This window comes from Rhinoderma darwinii, chromosome 1 (genome assembly GCF_050947455.1).
Source record: "Rhinoderma darwinii isolate aRhiDar2 chromosome 1, aRhiDar2.hap1, whole genome shotgun sequence".
In the NCBI taxonomy this organism is placed as follows: Eukaryota; Metazoa; Chordata; class Amphibia; order Anura; family Rhinodermatidae; genus Rhinoderma; species Rhinoderma darwinii.
Genome location: NC_134687.1, coordinates 350,012,053 through 350,036,369, shown reverse-complemented (window position 1 = coordinate 350,036,369; position 24,317 = coordinate 350,012,053). Strand labels below are relative to the sequence as shown.

At 41.9% G+C, this 24,317-nt stretch overlaps 1 protein-coding gene across 1 annotated transcript in view; it reads left to right on the top strand.

Annotated features, from left to right (window-relative positions):
* The window catches only part of MOB3B (MOB kinase activator 3B), a 130,174-nt gene that overhangs the window by 7,880 nt on the left and 97,977 nt on the right, over nucleotides 1-24,317 (top strand). The window contains exon 2 of the mRNA XM_075851865.1: nucleotides 7,961-8,493. Coding sequence (XP_075707980.1) covers nucleotides 8,076-8,493 — 418 coding nt within the window. The 5' untranslated portion in view covers nucleotides 7,961-8,075. The remainder of the gene's footprint in view (nucleotides 1-7,960; nucleotides 8,494-24,317) is intronic.

Here is a 24,317-nt window from a genome sequence, read left to right as displayed (position 1 = left end):
TAACACAGAAAGTTTTACCAGAGAAATACAACTCAATATTTATTGCCCAGGTCCTGCAGTTTTTATGAATATCCCACATGTGGCCCTAGTGCGGTAATGGACCGAAATACCGGCCTCCGAAGCAAAGGAGCTCCTAGTGGATTTTGGGGCCTGCTTATTTTTAGATTATATTTTAGGCACCATGTCGAGTTTGAAGAGGTCTTGTGGTGCCAAAACAGTGGAAACTCCCCAAAAGTGACCCCATTTTGGAAACTAGACCCCTCAAGAAATTTATCTAGGGGTATAGTTAGCACTTTGACCCCACAGGTATTTTGCTATATTTATTGGAGTTAGTCTGTGAAAATGAAAATCTACTTTTTTTCTGAAATAACAGACATTTTTAATATTTACAAGGAATAAAGAAGAAAATTCACCCCAACATTTGTAAAGCATCTTCTCCCGATTACGGAAATACCCCATATGTGGTAATAAACTGCTGTTTGGACCCACGGCAGTGCTTAGAAGGGAGGGAGCGCCATTTGGATTTTGGAGCACAGATTTTGCTGGATTGGTTTTTAGTGCCATGTCGCGATTGCAACCCCCTGGAGGCAACAAAATAGTGGAAACACCCCAAAAGTGACCCCATTTTGGAAACTAGACCCCTCAAGGAATTTTTCTAGGGGTTTAGTAAGCATTTATACCACACAGGTCTTTTGCAGAACTTAGTAGAATTAGGCCGTGAAAATGAATATAAACATTTTTGTCCATTAAAATGTTGAATGTTATCATTTTCACAAGGGATAAAGGAGAAAAAGTCGCCCTAAAATTTGTAACGCAATCTCTCCCGAGTACGACAATACCCCACATGTGGTAATAATTTATTTTTTTAATAGAAATTAATTAACTTTCGCAGGACAGATCCTTTTTTTGCTTTTCCATTTTAGTTTTTCACTCCCCACCTTCCAAGCGCCATAACTTTTTATTTTTCCATGAATTGAGCGGTGTGAGGGCTTATTTTTGGCAGGACGAGCTGTAGTTTTTATTGGTACCATTTTTTGGTAGATGCTAATTTTTGATCACTTTTTATTACGTTTTATTTAGAGCTTTGGTGGCCAAAAACAGTGATTTTTGGCTTTTTAAATTCTTTATTTCTTACGGCGTTCATAATGCGCTATAAATGACAATTTTACTTTATTCTGTGGGTCTGTACGATTACGGCGATACCATATGTATATACTTTTTTTTATGTTTTGCAGCGTTTGCACAATAAAATCACTTCTTTATAAAAATAATTTATTTTGTGTGTCACCATATTCTGAGAGCCGTAACTTTTTTATTTTTCAGTCAAAAAAGCTGTGTAAGGGCTTGTTTTTTGCGAGACGGGTTGTAGTTTTTATTGGTACTATTTTCGGGTACATGCGACTTTTTGATCATTTTTTATTCTATATTTTGGGAGGGGTGGTGACCAAAAAATAGTGATTCTGGCATTGCTTTTAGTTTATTTTTGCGGCGTTCACCGTGCGGTAAAAATAACATTATAGTTTTATAGATTGGGTCGTTACGAATGCGGTGATACCAAATATGTGTACTGTTTTTTAACTGTTTCATTTTTTTCCTATAATAAGGGACTTATTATAGGAAAAAAAAATCTTTTATTTTTACACTTTTGTAAAACATTTTTATTAACTTTTTTATTTTTTTTCTTTACTTTTTACACTTTCTTTTTTTACCTGCAGCTCTGATCGCTGCTAGAATACATTACACTACCTTGGTAGTGTAACATATTCCAACTGTCAGTGTGACGTCACAGTCACTCTGACAGTTAGTCTACGAGGACCAGCCAGAGGCTGATCCTCATAGGCTTGCATACATGTCAGACCCGGGGGCCGTTGTCTGGCCCCCGGGTGCCATCACAAGCATCAGCAGCCCCCACAATTGCATGGGGGCTGCTGATATCCTACAAACCCTGTACATGCGAGATCGCAATCGAGCCCCGCATGTAACGGGTTAATTGCCGAAATCAGCGGCAATGAGCCGCTGATCGGCAAATAGTGGAGTGTCAGATGTCAGGGACAGCTGACCTCCCAGTACTCGATGCACACTGTCGCCGACAGTGTTACAGACACTGTCATCGACAGTGTGCATCACGAACGGCAGTGACGTCCTGTCACTGACAGGAAGTCTATCAGGAGGTTGATCCTGATAGGCTTCCGTACATGGCAGACACGGAGGTCTGCCGATGAGCTAGAAACCCCTGAATGCGGTGATTGCAATCGATCACCGCAATCAAGGGGTTAATTGCCGAAATCAGCGGAAATAAGCCGCTGATCGGCATACAGTGGAGTGTCAGCTGTCAGGGACAGCTGGCCTCCCGGTTCCCGGTGCACACTTTCGCCGACAGTGTGCATCGGGAGCCACGCAGTAACTGTACGTCCCTGTGCCTTAAGACACTGGCCACATGGACGTACAGTTGCGTCCTGGTGCGCCTAGGGGTTATGTCTGAGTACGTCCATAGTTCTTTTTTCTACAAATCTTAAAGAAAATTGATTTGAACACTTGGTTAAAACAATTATCCGATCTAAAATTACCTTCCCAATATCCGATTTAGGCTTCGTTCACATCTGCGCTAGGGCTCCGTTCCGTCTGAGCTTTCCATCGGAACGGAGCCCTGACAGACGCAAACGGAAACCAGAGGTTTCCGTTTCCATCACCATTGATTTCAATGGTGACGGATCCGGTGCCAATGGTTTCTGTTTGTCTCTATTATAGAGAATAGCAGGGTTTTAGTTTGCCATTTTGTCCCATAAATTGTTCCCATACTAGCAACATATAAACTGGCTCAGACGGTTGTTAAGATAATGGAATTATTGAGATGTCTGACTGATTGGAAGCAAAGTCTGAATATGTAAACCCAATGCACACACGAGCAATTGTTATCTGGGATAAAGGCAGGCTGCTTTTAGGTAACAAGTGTGACTTTATGTAGCCTTCTCAGCAAGTTCTGGTAGTGGCTTCATGTCAGTAATTCATCTTGTCCTATAATGGGGTGTGAGGTGTTTCTCTGTGATTAGCAAATTATATTAAAGAGGCTCTGTCACCAGATTATCAAATCCCTATCTCCTATTGAATGTGATGGGCGCTGTAATGTAGATAACAGCAAAGTTGTTTTTTTTTTTAAACGATCATTTTTGCCCAAGTTATGAGCAATTTTATATTTATGCAAATGAGCTTTTCAATGGACAACTGGGCGTGTTTTCTCGTATTTCCAACTGGGCGTGTATTGTGTTTTTACCAACTGGGCGTTTGTGAATAGAAGTGTATGACGCTAACAAATCAGCATCATGCACTTCTCATCGTTCCCACCCAGCTTCTTTCACAGCAGACACAGCGTGACGTCACCCACAGGTCCTTCAACCTGGTCGTCGGACAAAGAAGATACATCTGCTCCAGTCATTCAAAAGGTTAATATGCTCGTCTCTAGGGATTTTGCTATGCTTACCTGACACGGTGATGCCGCTGCAAATTCAACTGTACTCTGACGCCTGGAGCGGATGTGTCTTCTCTCTTCCGACGCCAAGGTTGAAGGACTGGCTGGGAATGATGACGTCACCCACAGGTCCTTCAACCTTAGCGTCGGAAGAGAGAAGACACATCCGCTCCAGGCGTCAGAGTACAGTTGAATTTGCAGCAGCATCACCATGTGCAGGTAAGCATAGCAAAATCCCTAGAGACGAGCATATTAACCTTTTGGATGACTGGAGCAGATGTATCTTCTTTGTCCGACGACAAGGTTGAAGGACCTGTGGGTGACGTCACGCTATGTCTGCTGTGAAAGAAGCTGGGTGGGAACGATGAGAAGTGTATGATGCTGATTTGTCAGCGTCATACACTTCTATTCACAACACCCAGTTGGTAAAAACACAATACACGCCCAGTTGGAAATACGAGAAAACACGCCCAGTTGGAAATACGAGAAAACACGCCCAGTTGTCCATTAGAAAAGCTCATTTGCATAAATATAAATTTGCTCATAACTTGGGCAAAAATGACCGTTTTTAAAAAACAAACAAAAAAACGTTGCGGTTATCTACATTGCAGCGCCCATCACATTCAATAGGAGATAGGAATTTGATAATCTGGTGACAGTCTCTTTAAAGAGGCTCTGTCACCAGATTATCAAATCCCTATCTCCTATTGGATAAAATAGGGATTTGATAATCTGGTGACAGAGCCTCTTTAAGTTAACTGATTTATGGCATAACCATGAAGGCAGATAATATGTGATATGGGGAGGATCTTATAGAAAGGATGTCTAGTTATTCTTTAACTTGTGATGACCTCTGTAACAATGTCTGCAAAGTGCAAGCCACAGGCATTTGTAGATGCAGTTTTTTTTTATTTAGAGCTGTTGCATCATACGTGCTGTGATTGTATTTTTTCTTTTTTGTTTAATTCAGGCCATAGCCATAAATACACGTAACCCTATATCTCCTGACCCCATGAACATAAATACTCGGATCAGCCAAGCATGAGTGTTCCCTATTGCAGTGCTTATCTCCTGGGGTTAGGGCTGGGCGAATAATCACATTAATTCACCCTGGAGTCCTGTGACGATTGATGTTTTTTAAACAGAATTGTTAAATCTGTTTATTAATCTGCCCGTTGGACTGAGCTACAGGAGGAAGTCATATACTGCCAGCCAATGGCGGGAGGTCATTCAGAAAAGGGGTGGCGGGGGGGGGGGGAGAGAATGTAAACGGAGATTGGTGCCGAAGCCCCTAACATCACGGTCCATATATGAACAATGATGTCAGGAGCAGAGCAGTGTCCCAGGCAGAGTGTTAGTAGCGCTCTGCCTGGGATTTTGGCTCTGGGATTGCCCCTGACATCACTGTCCATATATGGACAGTGACGTCAGGGGCTTCCCCAGAGCCGGAGTATCGGAGCATCGGAGCAGAGCCTTTACTAGCACTCTGCCTGGGACTTCAACTCTGCTCCAGACATAACTACCCATATATGGACAGTGATGTCAGGAGCAGAGCAGGAGTCCCAGGCAGAGTGCTAGTAGTATGAATATATAGACTCCAAACAAAGTTGTGTTAATGGCTGGAGACTGCTTTAAAGCACCACTGTCCCCCCAAAAAAATCATCTAGGCAGCTCCATATACAGATAGTTATAGCACAAAGAGACAAAAGAGCTTTTGACGCCAATGTATCAATATATAAAAAGTTATAAATTTTATTTGGACAGACAACATATATGTTATGTTGTCTGTCCAAATAAAATTTATAACTTTTTATATATTGATACATTGGCGTCAAAAGCTCTTTTGTCTCTTTGTGCTATAACAGAGTGCTAGTAGTGCCCTGCCTGGGACTATAGCTCTGGGGTTGCCCCTGACATCACTGTCCATATATGGACCGTGACGTCAGGGGCTCCTCCTGAAGCGGAATCCCCAGCCAGAGCGTCGGCAATGCTCTTATTCGGGATTCCACTCCTAGAGGGAGCCCCAAAGGCGCTACCTACAGGAAGTGGGGCTGTGCGGCACTGGCTGGGAGGGGCGGCGGCTGTGCGGCACTGGCTGGGAGGGGCGGCGGCTGTGCGGCACTGGCTGGGAGGGGCGGCGGCTGTGCGGCACTGGCTGGGAGGGGCGGCGGCTGTGCGGCACTGGCTGGGAGGGGCGGCGGCTGTGCGGCACTGGCTGGGAGGGGCGGCGGCTGTGCGGCACTGGCTGGGAGGGGCGGCGGCTGTGCGGCACTGGCTGGGAGGGGCGGCGGCTGTGCGGCACTGGCTGGGAGGGGCGGCGGCTGTGCGGCACTGGCTGGGAGGGGCGGCGGCTGTGCGGCACTGGCTGGGAGGGGCGGCGGCTGTGCGGCACTGGCTGGGAGGGGCGGCGGCTGTGCGGCACTCGCTGGGAGGGGCAGCGGTCGCTGTGTGGCACTACTTGGGAGGGGCGGCGGCGGCTGTGCGGCATTACCTGGGAGGGGGGGCTGTGTGACACTATCTACAGTGGGCACTAAATCTATGGGGGTACAACCTGGGGGCCTAACTTCTTTATGGGGGCATAAAGTGAAGTTTTCTGCTATTTTACTGACGGCATGAGGAAATAAATATATACGTGTACAAGATGCCTATTACAAACGGGCAATGAAATAAAAATTTTCATGGGAGTTCTTCTTTAAATTATGTCTTCGTATTTTTTTCAGTTTATTTAATAGTAATAAGAAAATCGAGATTCAAATCGAAAATCGCTCATAGCGTTGAAAAAAATCTAAATTTTATTTTTTGGTAAAATCACCCAGCCCTACCTGGGGGGAACAAAGTATCGGGCATGATGCCCAATCCTTGTTTTCCCCGATTTCAGACATAGGGCTGTCTGAGTGCTCTGGTCAACATTTATGTAATTTGATAAAAATAGAAAAAATTTAACAAAGGTTCGTTCACCGCGTTTCCACTGCGTTAGTCCATGCGTTTGTCACCACGGTATGAATGGTAAAGGTGCTCGGAGATATCCCAAGTCAAGTCCTGAGTTGACAGCAGGTATATAAGGCAATGAAAGAAGAAAAATGGTGTATACAGCACTCCTTTTTTTTTTTTTGGTAAAAAAAAAAAGAGGTTTTATTTGACCAGAGTGCTGGATACACTATTTTTGTTCTTTCATAACATTTATGTAATGTGTATAGTCCGCTGTCTACATGAATGCATTTGGTTTGATTTTCGGAATGGATAGCAACCTAGATATAGTGGCTCTTATTGAGTTTTGAAAAATAGAGCAGTATGGTGAATTTTTCTCAATTTAACAGTATATAAAGGGCTCATAATTGCACCCTGGTTGTCATCTTTTCCTGCTTATTGTTATAAGGGTGCATGCAAGGGGTAATGAGGGGTAACGGTTCTTCCAAAAACTTGGCCAAACAAATTGTTATTTCAATAAAGCAAGGAGAGATGAGTGGCTGCCATACACATGCTATCTAAACAGAAACAAAGGGATCATATGGGAAACCTCCTGTTTTCCCTTCACTTGAGTGTATGCCAGGCACCACAGACTAGATTGTCAGCAGATTTTGTCAGTCAGTGGGATATACTGTCGGAAAGCTTATCTAACTTTAGACTGTTACAGGATCTTCACTATTTTATAGAAAAAATCTTTTGGTTTTGCCTCTAGATTTAACTTTTAAGATTTATCTTTTGCTATAACTAATTTATTGTTAAAACTGTATCTGATTGTATTTTGTCTATTTTTATCCATTGCTTCTCCTATTTTTTTTTATTAGTCATTTGATTTTAATAACTTCACAAAAGAGCAACTAAACACTTATTAAACTAAACAAACTGTCCATTTTATTTGTTGCAAATGTTGAAGCATAGAGGGCTTTCTTTGCATAACTCTTTTAAGAAAAACTTAAAGCATATGTGGTCTGTGTTCACATTGTGTCATACATTCAGCATGTATGGCAGGAGCATTTGTGTGCTCGGTACTCTGTGTTGGTATACCTTTTTTTTTTTTTTTAACTGTATTGAAAAATCCAACCACAATGTAAACCGACCCTAAACTTAAACAGCCCCATTTGCCCATTTTTTTTATTACTGTGATTCTGTTGGCTGAGATAAAGTTTTGATAAAATATATCCAATGATACAGTGCAGTGTCTTTTCAGTCCTGATCATTGAGATAAGCAGCTCGAAAACCATTCTAAGGCTTCGTTCACATCTGCGGTAGGGCTCCGTTCCGACATTCCGTCTGAGCTTTCCTTCGGAACGGAGCCCTGACGGACACAAACGGTTTGTCTCCGTTGTGCAAGGGTTCTGTCGTTTTGAAGGAATGGAGCCCTATCGCAGATGTGAACGAAGCTTTATTTTTCACATCGTTCAATGGCAATAAAGTGGGTTGTTGGCTTTCGGATTTTGATAATACAAACTTATGTTTTTAATGTCTATTAATCGAATACACTTACACCCAACTTTATTCTTTTTGCCCCAGAGAAATGAAGTTTCCCCGGAAATAGGTGGACACTTAACCTATTTGTATTCCTTCATCTTAAAGAAAACCAGTCCATTCTGTGTGATCACAAGGATATAGCACACATATAAAAGACATGTCTATAGGACTTAAGCAAGTATTTAACAAAGACAAGACTTTCAGACCAAAGAGAAAATTTGATCCTGGCACACAAAGGTTTGAACTACATAAACGTGCACAAGCGTCTCTAAGTTCTGGAGTTGACTTGAAAGCCACCGTTCAATTGCCTAGTGGAGAAGACCTCAATGACTGGGTGGCTGTACATGTGGTGGACTTTTTCAATGGGATTAACCTCATCTATGGGACCATATGCGACTTTTGCACTGAAAGGACATGTCCTGTTATGTCTGGAGGTCCAAAATATGAGTATAGATGGCAAGATGACATGAAATACAAGAAGCCCACTGCCTTACCAGCTCCTAAGTATATGAGCCTACTCATGGATTGGATTGAAGTACAAATTAACAATGAAGATATATTCCCTACAAGCGTGGGTAAGTCTAAACATTTCAATGATTTGTTGTCTAGAAAGATTTCAAAAAATATTACCATTCTTTCAAGGGACAAATAAACATGAATCTATTACAGACATTTTAACGTTTTGTGTTTCTAACCACTGTCGGTGATAAATGGTTTATAAGGTGTTTACAAGGAAATCTGAGCATGAATTGTGTATGGGGGCCTACCAACTGCTCCACAAAGGCAAATGTCGGGGGAAATTAGGATTACACATGTTGTATTTGAACATGCCCAATACTTTGTCCTGCCAGGAGATAAGCCGCTGTCAGAGGGGTCTGGCAGTCAGATTATTACCCAGACAGTGGAGATCTAGGGGTGGGGAGAGGTTTTATTGGTTAAAGAGGCTCTGTCACCAGATTATAAAATCCCTATCTCCTATTGAATGTGATCGACACTGCAATGTAGATAACAGTAAAGTGTTGTTTTTTTTTAAAAACTATAATTTTTGCCCAAGTTATGAGCAATTTTAGATTTATGCAAATGAGCTTTTCAATAGACAACTGGGCGTGTTTTACCAACTGGGCGTTGGGAATAGAAGTGTATGATGCTGACAAATCAGCGTCATGCACTTCTCATCGTTCCCACCCAGCTTCTTTCACTGCACAGACACACAGCGTGTTCTCATAAGATCACTCTGTGACGTCACTTCCTCCCACAGGTCCGTCACCTTCGCGTCAGACGAGAGAAGACACATTGGCTCCAGGCGTCCGAGAGGGTACAGTTGAATCTGCAGCAGCATCACCGTGTGCAGGTAAGCATAGTAAACTCCCTAGAGACGAGCATATTACCCTCTCGGACGCCTGGAGCCGATGTATCTTCTCTCGTCCGACGCGATGGTGAAGGACCTGTGGGTGACATCAGGCTGTGTGTCTGTGCAGTGAAAGAAGCTGGGTGGGAACGATGAGAAGTGTATGACGCTGATTGGTTAGCGTCATACACTTCTATTCACAACGCCCAGTTGGTAAAACGAGTAAACACGCCCAGTTGGTAAAACGAGAAAACACGCCCAGTTGTCCATTGAAAAGCTCATTTGCATAAATCTAAAATTGCTCATAACTTGGCCAAAAATGATTGTTTTTCAAAAAAACAAAACTTTACTGTTCTCTACATTGCAGCGCCGATCACATTCAATAGGAGATGGGGATTTTCTAATCTGGTGACAGAGCCTCTTTAAAGGAACAGTGTCACGAAAAAAATTTTTTTACATCAGTTTGATTTTAGTGTTTTATTAAAAACTTTTATATTTATTTGTGTGTTTGTGTTTTACTTTTATTTTTGAACTTTTTCTTCCCTATGGGGGCTGCCATTTTTTTTTCCATTTCTGTATGTGTCGATTAACGACACATACAGACATGGAATACGGCAGCTACAGTCACATAGTGAATGCGAACGGGGCCCGTTCCATTCACTATGCTGTACGCCGTCTGTGTGGGAACGGCGCATGCGCCGCTCCCACACAGTCCAAGTTGAACTGTGCTCCGTCCGGCGCCATTTTCCTGTAGACCGGAAGTCGCGGCCGGACAGTAAGATTACTACTTCCGGTCGCGGCTTCCGGACTTGTGCACCTGGAGCGGCGGTAGCAGACGGACCGGAGGGAGCGGCGGCGACTGGAGCAGGTAAGTTTTTTTTTTTTCTATGTATGTTCGTGTTTTACTGTGTGTTTACTAGTGTATGTTAACCTACTACACTGTGTGTTAGCTCAAAAAACGGCGACACACAGTGTAGGAGGTTTGACCGTTCAATCCCCTCGTTTCTCCCAGCACTAGCCGGGATAAAGGAGGGGGGGGGATTCTGAGAGCTCACTAGAGCGAGTGAGTTTTCCCAAATTTTGCAGCATAAAGCAATGTGGTTGCTTTACCACATGCAATGCTGCAATTTTGGGAATTGCTCCATCTAGTGACCAGCACTGGGAAGTGTTATAAATTAGAATCTAATTTATAATATTTCCTGACTAGTGAAAAAATGTACAAAATTAGAACAATGTTTAATCATTTTTACACTAACTGTTCAATTAAAAAAAAAAACTCGCAACACATTCCCTTTAAGCAGGGTTGCATAGCTAGAGAGGAATCCCATTGAACAAGTTTCACAGGATCATCCTACACAATAAACATTTGCTCTTTCTCCCACAGCTGTATCTCTATAGCCATACATTGGTTAAGTGAAAATAACAAAAAAAACTGAACATATCGGCAAGAGCAGTAAATCCAGAAAGACAACAATTGTTTATAGGATTTGGGCATGTAGTGAACTGTTGACAAGTGTAAACGTTTTCAGGGTCATTTCAGAACAGCATGCATCAATTCGGCTTCTTAAAGTTCTTACATTTCTTTCCTTATGGCTTAAGAGGAATTTCATTATTTAGCATTTCCAGGTATTGGTTCACACTATTTCTCAAGTCTGTTGGGTAGTTGATACAAATAACAAACCTGTTGCTTAAAACACAGAATAAGAGAAAATGTGACCCCCCCCCCCCCCACTAACCTTTTATTATATATATATATATATATATATATATATATATATATATACATACACAATACCGTTCAAACGTTTGGGGTCACCCAGACAATTTTGTGTTTTCCATGAAAACTCACACTTATATTTATCAAATGAGTTGCACAATGACTAGAAAATATAGGTTAGAAATAATGATTTTTATTTTAAATAATAATTTTCTCCTTCAAACTTTGCTTTCGGCAAAGAATGCTCCATTTGCAGCAATTACAGCATTGCAGACCTTTGGCATTCTAGCTGTTAATTTTCTGAGGTAATCGGGATAAATTTCACCCCATGCTTCCAGAAGGCCCTCCCACAAGTTGGATTGGATTGATGGGCACTTCTTGCGTACCATACGGTCAAGCTGCTCCCACAACAGCTCTATGGGGTTGAGATCTGGTGACTGCACTGGCCACTCCATTACAGATAGAATACCAGCTGCCTGCTTCTTCCCTAAATAGTTCTTACATAATTTGGAGGTGTGCTTTGGGTCATTGTCCTGTTGTAGGATGAAATTGGCTCCAATCAAGCGCTGTCCACAGGGTATGGCATGGCGTTGCAAAATGGAGTGATCGCCTTCTTTATTCAAAATCCCTTTTACCTTGTACAAATCTCCCACTTTACCAGCACCAAAGCAACCCCAGACCATCACATTACCTCCACCATGCTTGACAGATGGCGTCAGGCACTCTTCCAGCATCTTTTCAGTTGTTCTGCGTCTCACAAATGTTCTTCTGTGTGATCCAAACACCTCAAACTTCGATTCGTCTGTCCATAACACTTTTTTCCAATCTTCCTCTGTCCAATGTCTGTGTGCTTTTTCCCATATTAATCTTTTCCTTTTATTAGCCAGTCTCAGATATGGCTTTTTCTTTGCCACTCTGCCCTGAAGGCCAGCATCCCGGAGTCGCCTCTTCACTGTAGACGTTGACACTGGCGTTTTGTGGGTACTATTTAATGAAGCTGCCAGTTGAGGACCTGTGAGGCGTCTATTTCTCAAACTAGAGACTCTAATGTACTTGTCTTGTTCCTCAGTTGTGCAGCGGGGCCTCCCACTTCTCTTTCTACTCTGGTTAGAGCCTGTGTGTGCTGTCCTCTGAAGGGAGTAGTACACACCGTTGTAGGAAATCTTCAGTTTCTTGGCAATTTCTCGCATGGAATAGCCTTCATTTCTAAGAACAAGAATAGACTGTCGAGTTTCACATGAAAGCTCTCTTTTTCTAGCCATTTTGAGAGTTTAATCGAACCCACAAATGTAATGCTCCAGATTCTCAACTAGCTCAAAGGAAGGTCAGTTTTATAGCTCCTCTAAACAGCAAAACTGTTTACAGCGGTGCTAACATAATTGCACAAGGGTTTTCAAGTGTTTTCTAATCATCCATTAGCCTTCTAACACAGTTAGCAAACACAATGTACCATTAGAACACTGGAGTGCTGGTTGCTGGAAATGGGCCTCTATACACCTATGTAGATATTGCATTAAAAACCAGACGTTTGCAGCTAGAATAGTCATTTAGCACATTAACAATGTATAGAGTGTATTTCTGATTAATTTAATGTTATCTTCATTGAAAAAAACTGTGCTTTTCTTTCAAAAATAAGGAAATTTCTAAGTGACCCTAAACTTTTGAACGGTAGTGTGTATATATGTGTGTGTGTGTGTGTGTGTGTGTGTGTAAAGAAGCCGCACAGTTTTTCAAATCCGTAGTCGGGGTGCAATATTCCTGTTCGGACACGTGACCAGTGTCCCCAGAAACGTAATCAAATCCTCCAAAATACGAGACAGCACTCTTTAGTTAGTGGAAAATGTGGGTTTATTCACCACATGTGTCGAAACCAATAATGGGCACTGGTCATTCACATTGCGGCCGTGATGCAGGCCAAAAACAGGCTTGCATGCGGTTTTACTGCAAATAGGTGCAGTTTTTCGAATGCCTGCTAACACGTGTGTTTTTCGGAGGTAAACAGCGGAATCCACATGAACAAGCGTTTGAAAACCATGGCAATTTGTGATTAAAAACTTGCATACTGTTGCGTTTTTTGGCCGCAGTCGCACTTCGCATGAACACTATGTTCGCTATGTTTGGCCTTACCCTTATATAGTTCCGATTTCACTCGCAACTATGTTACTTTATTATGCAACTTTCTGAGATTTCAAAATTTCAACGTCTGCACAGCACACAAAGAAGCGATCATAGACGTCATCTGCTCGTGCAATGTACTTTCTTTTTTCTCTGAGCTTATAAGTATCAGGATTGTTCGCTAAATCTGTTACAATAATGTCAGATTTGTTATGTAGACATTTACAATAATGTTAAATATTGTTTAAAGCTGGAATCCCTTGATCGTGCAGTTTTTGTTTCATGTCCATCTTACAGTTTCCGTTTTTGCCACTTTGTAAGAAGGATTGCAAATTTAGGATGTATTTGACACAATTATCATTTGGCCCTACTGTTATGTGTGTAACCAGATGGTCAATCCAAACCATTAATTACTCATCTACTCCAGCCAAGCCTACAAAGCAAATGCGAAGTCCTAATTCCCATGGTTCATTGGGTCATTGTTGCTATTTAAGAAATAACATAGCAGATGTTGCATAGGCCAACTAACCGTCTCAAAAGAATATTAGTTATGCAATCAAATAATTTAGTAAAAATGCTGTGTATCCCAATAATTTTCATTAACTCATCAGCTGCTGTAAATATAAATATTTATTGAATATAGAACACCACCACCCACAGATTCCTCTTAACTTGCATATAAAAGGTTCCTCTTAACATACATAGAAATGGATATGTATAGTATTGCAGTGTATTGTACCAGCGTTCTTTCGATCGCATGTTCAAGTCCTCTAATGTAAAAAATGGTTAAAACCAAATGGCATCGTATCCAAAACCTAAATGGCAGCGGCGACTAGGGAGACAGGGAAGAAGAGAGTAAAAAAATATATATATATTTGGGTTGTAGGTCTGTAGGTGGGTTACAGGTTTGGGTGTGTAAATCAGTTAATTATAATATTTATAGCATAATTAGGGGAGGGGTCCTTTTTTTTTTTTTCTTGTACAAATTTTGATTTGGTATTGTATAAATGTATCACTGTTTTTAAAACTTTCAATAAAAAAATGTTAAATATAGTTTTTAAGAATGAAGAAAAAAAAGTTAAATTAAAAGTTCAAAAACCCAAATTTTTTTCCCCCTAAAATAATGTAAATAATAGAAAAAAATGAACGTAATTGTTATCGCCGCGTCAGTAAAAGTCCAAACTATTAAAATACAATATTATTTAACTCGCATAGTGAACGCCATAATAAAATATAAATGCCAGAATTGCAGTTTTTTGGTCAACCAAAACCAAAAACTACAACTCGTCCCGCAAAAAAAACCAGCCTTCACACAGCTCATGACAGAAAAATAAAAAAAAAGTTATAGGTTTCAGAATACGACAAAAAAACTTGTGTGGTTTTTGTTTGTTTTCTTTTGTTTTTTAACAAATTTGGTTTTATTTTGTAAAAGTAATGAAAAGAAACCCAGAACCATATACATTTGCTATTGCCGGAATCGTATTGACCGGTAGAATAAAGTTAACGTCAATTTTACCGCTTGGTGAACCCTGCAAAAACAATTTAGGAATTGCTGTTTTCTTTCGATTTCCACCCCACAATTTTCTTTTTAAAACGTTTCTATTTTATTATATGGTACATTAGAGGGAACCTGTCACCAGCATTTCACCTATTAAACCAGCAATACCTGGTGGTAGTGGGTGAAAAATCATATCTATATAACCTATAATTGTCCTTTTAGTCGGCTCTGTAGCTTTAGTATTCCGTTTTTTAGTGTTCCCCCACCGTATGCTAATGAGCAGAAAAGAGTCATATCCTCATTCCTCAAGTCTTTCCGAGTTTACCCCGCCTCCTTACTTTTGATTGACCGCTCCTTGCCACACAAAATCCTGTGCATTGATATCCTCTTCGTGTGTGTGTGTGTGTTTGTGTGTGTGCGCACAAAGGGACGCCGGATTATTACAAGAAAAAGCGCAAAATGTTTGCAGACCGTTATTTACAGTCAGAGGAGGAGTTTAGGAGAGGGGATAACGGCAATGAACTTTTGATAGCAGTGGCCAGTGAGGGATAAGTAAAGTTCAATAGGTGAAATGCTGGTGACAGGTTCCCTTTAACCCCTATCCGCACGAGTAAGTAAATGTACATCGTCGCGGGAGGTTACTTCCCGCACAAGGACGTACAGTTACTGAGTTTTTCCCGGTGCACACTGTCGACGACCGTATGCACCGGGAACCGGGAGGTCAGCTGTCGCCGAGAGCTGACACACCACTCTTGCCGACCAGCGGTCCTTTGCCGCTGATTTCGGCGAATTAACCCCTTTAATTCGGCGATCGGTTGCAATCGCTGAATTTTGGGCGTTTCTAACATATCGGCAGACCCCGGTCCGAAATCGCGGGGTTTGCCGATAGTATGGCAAACGGAAGCCAAACAATGGCTTCCGTGTCTGCCATGGACGGAAGCCCTTTAGGACCAACCTTCGCCTGGTCCTGATGGGCTTCCTGTCAGAGTGACAGGAAGTCACTGTGTCGTTCCCGATGCACACTGTCGGCGACAAGGTGTGCATCGGGAACTTGGAGATCAGCTGTCCCCGACAGCTGACACTTCAGTGTTGCCGATCAGCGGCTCATCGCCGCTGATTTCGGCAATTAACCCGTTACATGCGGGGCTCGATTACGATCTCCGCATGTAGGGGGTTTGTAGCCCATCAGCAGCCCCCATGCAATTGTGGGGGCTGCTGATGCTTGTGATGGCATCCGGAGGCCAGGCAACGGCCTCCGGGTCTGCCATGTATGGAAGCCTATGAAGATCAGCCTCTGCTGATCCTCGTAGACTAACTGTCAGTGACTGTGACGTCACACTGACAGTTGGAATACATTACACTACCTAGGTAGTGTAATGTATTCTAGCAGCGATCAGAGCTGCAGGTCAAAAAAATAAAGTGTAAAAAGTTAATAAAAATGTTTTATAAAAGTGTAAAAATAAAAGGTTTTGTTTTCCTATAATAAGTCATTTACTATAGGGAAAAAATGAAAATGTTAAAAAAAAAAGTGCACATATTTGGTATCACCGTGTTCGTAACGACCCAAACTATAATGTTAATTTTTCCGCACGGTGAACGCCGCAAACAAAATAAATGGAAAACTGTGAGCATCGCTATTTTTTGGTCATCACCCCTCCCAAGGTATAAAATAAAAAGTGATCAAAAAGTCGAATTTACCCCAAAATGATACCAATAAAAACTACAACCCGTCCCGCAAAAAACAAGACCTCCCACAGCTTATTTGACAAAAAAATAAAAAAGTTACGGCATAGAATATTGTGTCTCAAAAAATAAATTATTTTATAGAAACGTAATTTTATTGTGCAAACGCTGCAAAACTTTTAAAAAACTATACACATATGGTATCGGCGTAATCGTACCGACCGGCAGAATAAAGTGAAACGTCATTTATTGCGCACGGTGAACGCTGTAAGGGTATGTTCACACGGCCAAATTTCAGACGTATACGAGGCGTATTATGCCTCGTTTTACGTCTGAAAATACGGCTCCAATACGTCGGCAAACATCTGCCCATTCATTTGAATGGGTTTGCCGACGTACTGTGCAGACGACCTGTTATTTACGCGTCGTCGTTTGACAGCTGTCAAACGACGACGCGTAAAAATACAGCCTCGTCAAAAGAAGTGCAGGACACTTCTTTGGACGTTTTTGGAGCTGTTTTCTCATAGACTCCAATGAAAACAGCTCCAAAAACGGACGTAAAAAAACGCTGCGAAAAAACGCCGCGAAAAATGCGAGTTGGTAAAAAAAACGTCTGAAAAGCAGGGTCTGTTTTCCCTTGAAAACAGCTCTGGATTTTCAGACGTTTTTGTTGACTACGTGTGAACATACCCTAAGAAATAAAGAATTTAAAGCGCCAAAATCGCTGTTTTTTGGTCACCTTAGCTCTAAAAAAAGATCCTGTGGGGTCAAAATGCTTACTATACCCCTAGAAAATTTCCTTGAGTGGTGTAGATTCCAAAATAGGGTCACTTTTGGGGGGTTTCCACTGTTTTGGTCCCTCCAGGGCGTTGCAAACCCCACATGACACTGAAAACGAATCCATCAAAATCCGCGCTCCAAAATCCAAAAGGAGCTCCTTCCCTCCTGAGCCTTGCTGTGGGTCCAAACATCAGTTTATCACCACATATTGGGTATTGCTGTAATCGGGAGAAATTGCTTTACAAATGTTGGGGTGCTTTTTCTCCTTTATTCCTTGTAAAAATGAAAAATTCTATGTTTCCACAGAAAAATAGGTGATTTTCATCTTCACAGACTCCACTAAATTCTGCAAAAAAACTGTGGTGTCAAAATGCTAACTATACCCCTAGAAAAATGCCATGAGGGGTGTAGTTTCCAAAATGGGGTCACTTTTTGGGGGTTTCGACTGTTTAGGTACCACAAGACCTCTTCAAACCTGACATGGTGCCTAAAATATATTCCTAAAAAAAGGAGGCCCCAAAATCCACTGGGTGCTCCTGTGTTTCAGTCCATTAGGACACTAGGGCCACATGTTGTATATTTCTAAAATCTGCAGAATCTCGGCAATAAACATTGAGTTGCGTTTCCCTGGTAAAACCTTCTGTGTTACAGATTTTTTTTTTTATTACAAATGAATTTCGGCAAAAAAACTGAAATTTGTCAATTTCACCTCTACTTTGCCTTAATTCCTGTGAAACGCCTAAAGGGTTAAAATACTCTGAATGTGGTTTTGAATACCTTGAGGGGTACAGTTTTCAAAATGGGGTGATTTTTTTGGGGGACTTTCTAATATAGAAGGCCCTCAAAACCACTTCAGAACTGAACTGGTCCCTGAAAAAATGGCCTATTGAAATTTTCTTGAAAATATGAGAAATTGCTGCTAAAGTTCTAAGCCTCGTAACGTCCTAGAAAAATAAAAGTATGTGAAAAAAAATGATGTAGACATATGGGGGATGTTAACTAGTAACTATTTTGGGTGGTATTACTATCTGTTTTACAAGCAAATACATTTAAATTTAGAAAAATGCTAATTTTTGCTAAAATTTGAAGTTTTTCACAAATATTGAATTTATTGTCCAAATTTTTTCACTAACATAAAGTACAATATGTCACGAGAAAACAATCTCAGAATCGCTTGGATAGGTAAAAGCATTCCGGAGTTATTACCACATAAAGTGACACGTGTCAGATTTGAAAAAATCGTCCACAAGGCCAAAACAGGCTGTGTCCTAAAGGGGTTAAGGCTGTGTTTACACGGGGCGGATATGCTGCGTAATAGCATGCAGTGTAGCCGCCCAGTCTGCCACAGGGAATTCCGGGTGAAAAAGCGCACCATAGTGTGGTGCAGTTCTTTTCCTGGAATGTCCGCTGCGGAAAACTGCAGCACTTATCGGACTGCTGCAGCGGCGGTCACATGGGATGAAGCGTCATCCCAGGAGACCGGCCCTCTGTCATATAGGTCGGCCTCCTGGGATGTTTCATCCCATGTGACCGCCGCTACAGCCTGTGATTGGCTGTGGCAGTCACATGGGATGAAACGTCATCCCAGGAGGCTGAACTAGAGGGAGGAACACAGACTTCTGGGTAAGTGAGTTTGTTTTTTGTGTTTTCTTTTAAATTGCATTTTTTTGCGGAAGGATCGCAGCGAACCCACCGCAAAAAAACGCAACAACTGCTACTTGTTATGGGATTTACCACCCTATTGAATTCAATGGGGAAAACCTGCAACAAATGAGCAGCGTTTACGCAAATACAATTGACATGCTGCGGAATTAAATTCTGCATCACAGGTCAATTTCTGAGCCGTTTTTCCTCCCCGTATTTACGCAGCGCGTGGATGAGATTTGTTTTATCTCATCCACTTTGCTGCCATATATTTGCTGCGGATTTTCCACAACTAATTCCATTGCGGAAAAACCACAGTATTTATGCAACGTGTGAACTGGCTCTAAATGGCGGTCAGGGTATGTGCACACGATAACTGCAATTACGTCTGAAATTACGGAGCTGTTTTCAGGAGAAAACAGCTCCTGAATTTCAGACGTAATTGCATGTAGTCGCGTTTTGCTGGGCGTCTTTTACGGACGTAATTTGGAGCTGTTCTTCATTGGAGTCAATGAAAAACTGCTCCAATTACGTCCCAAGAAGTGTCCTGCACTTCTTTTGACGAGGCTGTAATTTTACTTTGCCGTCCTTTGACAGCTAAGCGTAAAATGACAGGTCGTCGGCACACTACATCGGCAAACCCATTGAAAGTAATGGGCAGATGTTTACCGACGTATTGGAGACGTTTTTTCAGACGTAAAACGCCCGAATTACGTCTGAAAATAAGTAGTGTGAACCCAGCCTTAAACTACAACTTGTTCTGCAAAAAACAAAATCCCTGACACGTCTATGTCGATGGAAAAATAGAAAAGTTACTGCTTTTGGAAGGTGGGGAATAAAAAAAATGACTGCAGCTGGAAGGGGTTAATAAACCGGTTTCAATCTTTATTATTAGAAAATCTATACTTCCTATTAAATTCTGTATTTGCGTGTTCCTAGGTTCTTCCTATTTTTCACTGGTTTCAGTTGAAAATCCTTAGAAGTTTTTGACAGTCTGAAGAAACAAACCACAGACACCTTTTCTAATTAATGTTAATTTTTGCAGCTTAGGGCCTGTTCACATCAGTGTCCGGTTCTGTTTGGGGTTTCTGTTCATCTATTCCGTCAGATGAACGGAAACTATAGTTTCTGTTTGCGTTACCATTTATTTAAAATGGTAATGCTTTAGTTTCAGTTGGTTTCCGTTTCGTAAGGTTTGCATTTCTTTTCTTTTTTTTTTTTACGGAAAAAATAGCGTAGTCGACTATGCTATTGTTTTTGTGAAAAAAACTGAAGCTTTACGGAATGGAAACCAACTGAAACGAAAGCATTACCATTGAAATGAATGGTAATGCAAACGGAAGCTATAGTTTCCGTTCAGCTTTCCGTTCGTCTGACGGAATAGATGAACAGAAACCCCAAACGGAAGACCAACGCTTGACATCAATGGGAGGCAGAGAAAGCGTATTTCGTGCCGTTTTTTGCCTGCGGCGCCTAATGGCCACGGGCAAAAAAACAGTGGAAAAACAGCGTGCAGGCAGAGCAAAATCTGCCTCGAAATTCCAGATGGAATTTTGAGGCAGAATTTTTTGCCTGTAAAAAAAACTGTGTGAACATAGCCTTAGCAGAACTGATAAGTGTGACTAATGATAAGACTGGTTATATTTTTTACTAGAGTCTGTAGGCTTGCAAACTAGGGATGCACGATCCATCGAAACTTTGATACTGTTTCAATACCGTGCAGCCCCAAACGGTTCGATACCGTTAATTCATGTATTTCGATACGAAGTTGTGCAGCCGCACAGCTTAGCATTGTAACACATGAATGTAGTTAGAGCAGGGCTGCGGCTGTGTAATACAACCATTGCCCCGCTCCTGAGTCCTGACAAGTGCGCGCGCGGTCAGCATGAGGTGGTGCGACCAGCGCTGCACTAATGATTGCAGGCACTGAAGACAGAACATGGCAGGCGTACTGCAAAACACCCCCATGTTCTGTCTTAAGTGCCGGTGCCGCTGCTCATTAGTGCAGCGCCGGCTGCATCAGCTCATGCTGACCGTGCGTGCACATTATTGTCATGAGCGGGGCAATGGCTGTATTACACAGCCGCAATCCCGCTGTAACGGTGGAGATCAGAGAAACCTCTCATCTCTGCCGCTATTCCCTTGAATGCTGTGATCAAATCTGACTGCAGCATTCAAGGGGTAAATGAGAAGGGGGATACCCTTTGGGATTCCCTGTGATGGATCGACGGCCATACCATATATGGGCAGACAGCCCAGGGTCCATTGAAGGACCCCAGGGCTCTCTGACCATATTTTCTGTTAGGGCGTACTGAGGTCTGTCCTAACAACTGCCTGTGTACTATCCGTACACAGGCTAATGTACTGGCATGTAGATATGCCAGTACATTAAAGTTTAAAAATAAAAAGTAAAAAAATAAATAAAGTAATAAGTAAATTTAAAAAAAAACACACATTTTTTTTACAATAAACATTAAAATTAAGTCTGAATACGTAAAATATATTCGGCATCGTCGCGATCGTAAAACATGTATAGCGTCATTTATGTTTACGCTGTTAGAAAATAAAATAAAATCTGCTTTCTTTCACTTATTAATGTGAGGCACGAGGTATTATGAATTTTGAACGTCCATGTGCCTCACATTAATATTAATTAACCCCATCATGTACCTCACATATTAACCCAATGTATCGTTTTGGTATCGAATCGCAATACTACACGAAGTATCGGTATCGAAGTTCAAATTCTGGTATTGTGACAACCCTAGACCAATCATCAGTTCATGATTAAATAGCTGTTGGACGGATGCTTATTTGGCTGACCGCTATTCCTCCCGACCAACCTCTAATGGGGAGAGGGGACGAAGCCTCTGCCAGACATCTCTGGCTCGGCTTATCCCCCATGAGAAAAAAGCATTAGCATTTTGAAGTTCAAGCCCGATTCTTTCTTTTCCCGGACGTCTTTTTTTTTTTTTTCAACCATACTACAGTATGTAACTACGTAAATATTTCATACCACAGTCTTGGGGTATGTGCACACAACCATTTTTTTACTAGACGTAATGGAGGCGTTTTACGCCTCGATTTACACCTGAAAAGACGGCTCCAATACGTCGGCAAACATCTGCCCATTGCTTGCAATGGGTCTTACGATGTTCTGTGCAGACGAGCTGTCATTTTACGCATCGCTGTCAAAAGACGGCGCGTAAAATTACGCCCGTGGCAAAGAAGTGCAGGACCCTTCTTGGGACATAATTGGAGCCTTTTTTCATTGACTCCAATGAAAACCAGCTCCAATTACGTCCGTAAAAGACGCCGCGAAAAACGCGTGTACTTGTAAAAACGTCTGAAATTTAGGAGTTGTTTTCTCCTGAAAACAGCTCCGTAATTTCAGACGTATTTGGCGGCGTTGTGTGCACATACCCTTAGACTGAAGCCCGCTGGAGTAAGATGCTACACATTTTATTAAGAGGCGCACACTTCTTATTAAATTTCTCGTATCTTGGACTCTCGATGCGCGACACAAAGTGAAATCTATTGCAGCTACAAGCCGAAGTAGATTACTGCTATAGATTACTACAATTTTTTTGTGTAAATTACAGTAAATTTGATGGGCAGATAGTGGCCCTGCCACTTCTGGTAAAGGCTATGTACACCTTTTTTGAATTTTTTTTTTAATAAAAATTTCTGAGTGCGATTGGTGCAACTTTCTAAACACTTTTTATTAAAATTTAATTTTTCAGAGATACAGGTGCTTTTGTATTCTGTATACAGAGCAGCTGTATTGTGCGCTAAGACCTGAATCTGTCAGGTTAGCGGGACTGATGGAATGAGTGACAGCGGGTCCTGAACTACCTTTAACCGATTACATCTAAGTTATAAGGGTATGTTCACACGGCCCGTTTTCGGCAGTTTTTTGGGCCGTAAACGCCCGAAAAACGGCCAAAAAATCGGAAGCAGAACGCCTCCAAACATCTGCCTGTTGATTGCCGTTCTGTTCTGATGGGCTGTTTTTTCGCGCGGCCGCTTTGAAAAATGGCCGTGTAAAAAAACTGGCCCAAAAAAAGTGCAGGTCACTTCTTGGGCTGTTTTTGGAGCCGTTTTTCATAGACTCTATTGAAAACAGCTCTAAAAACGGCCGTAGAAAACCGCGAGTTGCTCAAAAGACTTCTGACAATCAGGAGCTGTTTTCCCTTGAAAACAGCTCCGTATTTTCAGACGTTTTTTTTTGTGTGTGTGCACATACCCAAACAGTGTAGCTCGCATGCTACGCTGCTTCCGTAACTGCCATTGACTACTATAGGAGTTACGAAAACAGTGTAATTCATGGTCGGAAATCCGCCACAAAACAGAGCAGTAGAATGGGGTTTAGGGTTCCACGTTCTAGAGATGGGACCAGCATCTAGCTGACATTTATGACATATCCTGTGGATATGTCATACATGTCTCTGATGGGAAAACTCCTTTAAAGTTAAAAAGGCAAAAACGTTGGCACAAAACATGCGTACGCCAAAATTTGCAACGTAAACACTTTTTATTAAATTTCCTCTATTGTGTTTTTATAGTATCCTAAGTATGCTGGCTAGTATTAATACAGAATAGTACAGTGAAACTACACGTCACATGCTATAGTAATAAACAGATGAATGGCCTTAATAAAACAAATCGTAGTCTGTATGGTAGCAAAATGTGCAGTTATTTTAAAGGTAACAAGCAGGTGAAAATTGGCATTTAACACCATTAGCATTAAACTGTTCCGTTTCCAACCGCAAAATGAAGAATGTGGGTGGATATGAGATGTGATTGCCAGGTCTGAGATTATAATCATATGGGCCTGAATGCCTTTTAAATGACTACATGATGTGGGTAAATTGGGGCTAATGGTGCTTATTATATCAGTAGGAATAGAATGGTGTGTGTGTGTGTGTGTCTCTATTGACTGGACATCAGCGTTCTCTGCACATTTGCAATGCCATACATTATCCCTGCAATGCCATACGTTTGTATTTTAATCATACCACGGCCCAAAAAATCCAACCTGGCGGACCACATTTTTGGCAGAAAAAATTAGGCCATAGTGAACGGTCGTCAATTATAAATCCATGGTCGGCCAAGATGACCAAATACAGCTGTTTTGGCCGACAATTATCTTAAGGCTGCATGCACGCGAACGTGCTTTTGCGGCCGCAATTCCCCCGAAAATCCACGGGAGAATTGCGGCCCCATTCATTTCTATGGGCCCATGCACACGACCGTGGTCCTCACGGTCCGTGCATTGCCCAGGAGCCTGGACCGCAGAAAGAACGGACATGTCTTATTACGGCTCATAGGAAACAATGGATTTGCGGGTGACACTCCGTGGCCGGCCGACTCGAAAATCACGGCCGTGCACATGGCTGCGGTCGTCTGCAGGAGGCCTTAGTGTATGGCCAGATTTATACAATCTTGTGACAGAGAAGCCATCTAGTAAAAGTCCTTGTTGGTTATTATGCAGCAGGAAAAATGCTGTCAATGTGTTTTGTGTTTGAAAAAAAGCACAGCATGCCCTAAAAAACCCATGGCTCTGAGCCACATAGTTCAGTATTATATAAAATCTGGCTCCTACAATGAAGGA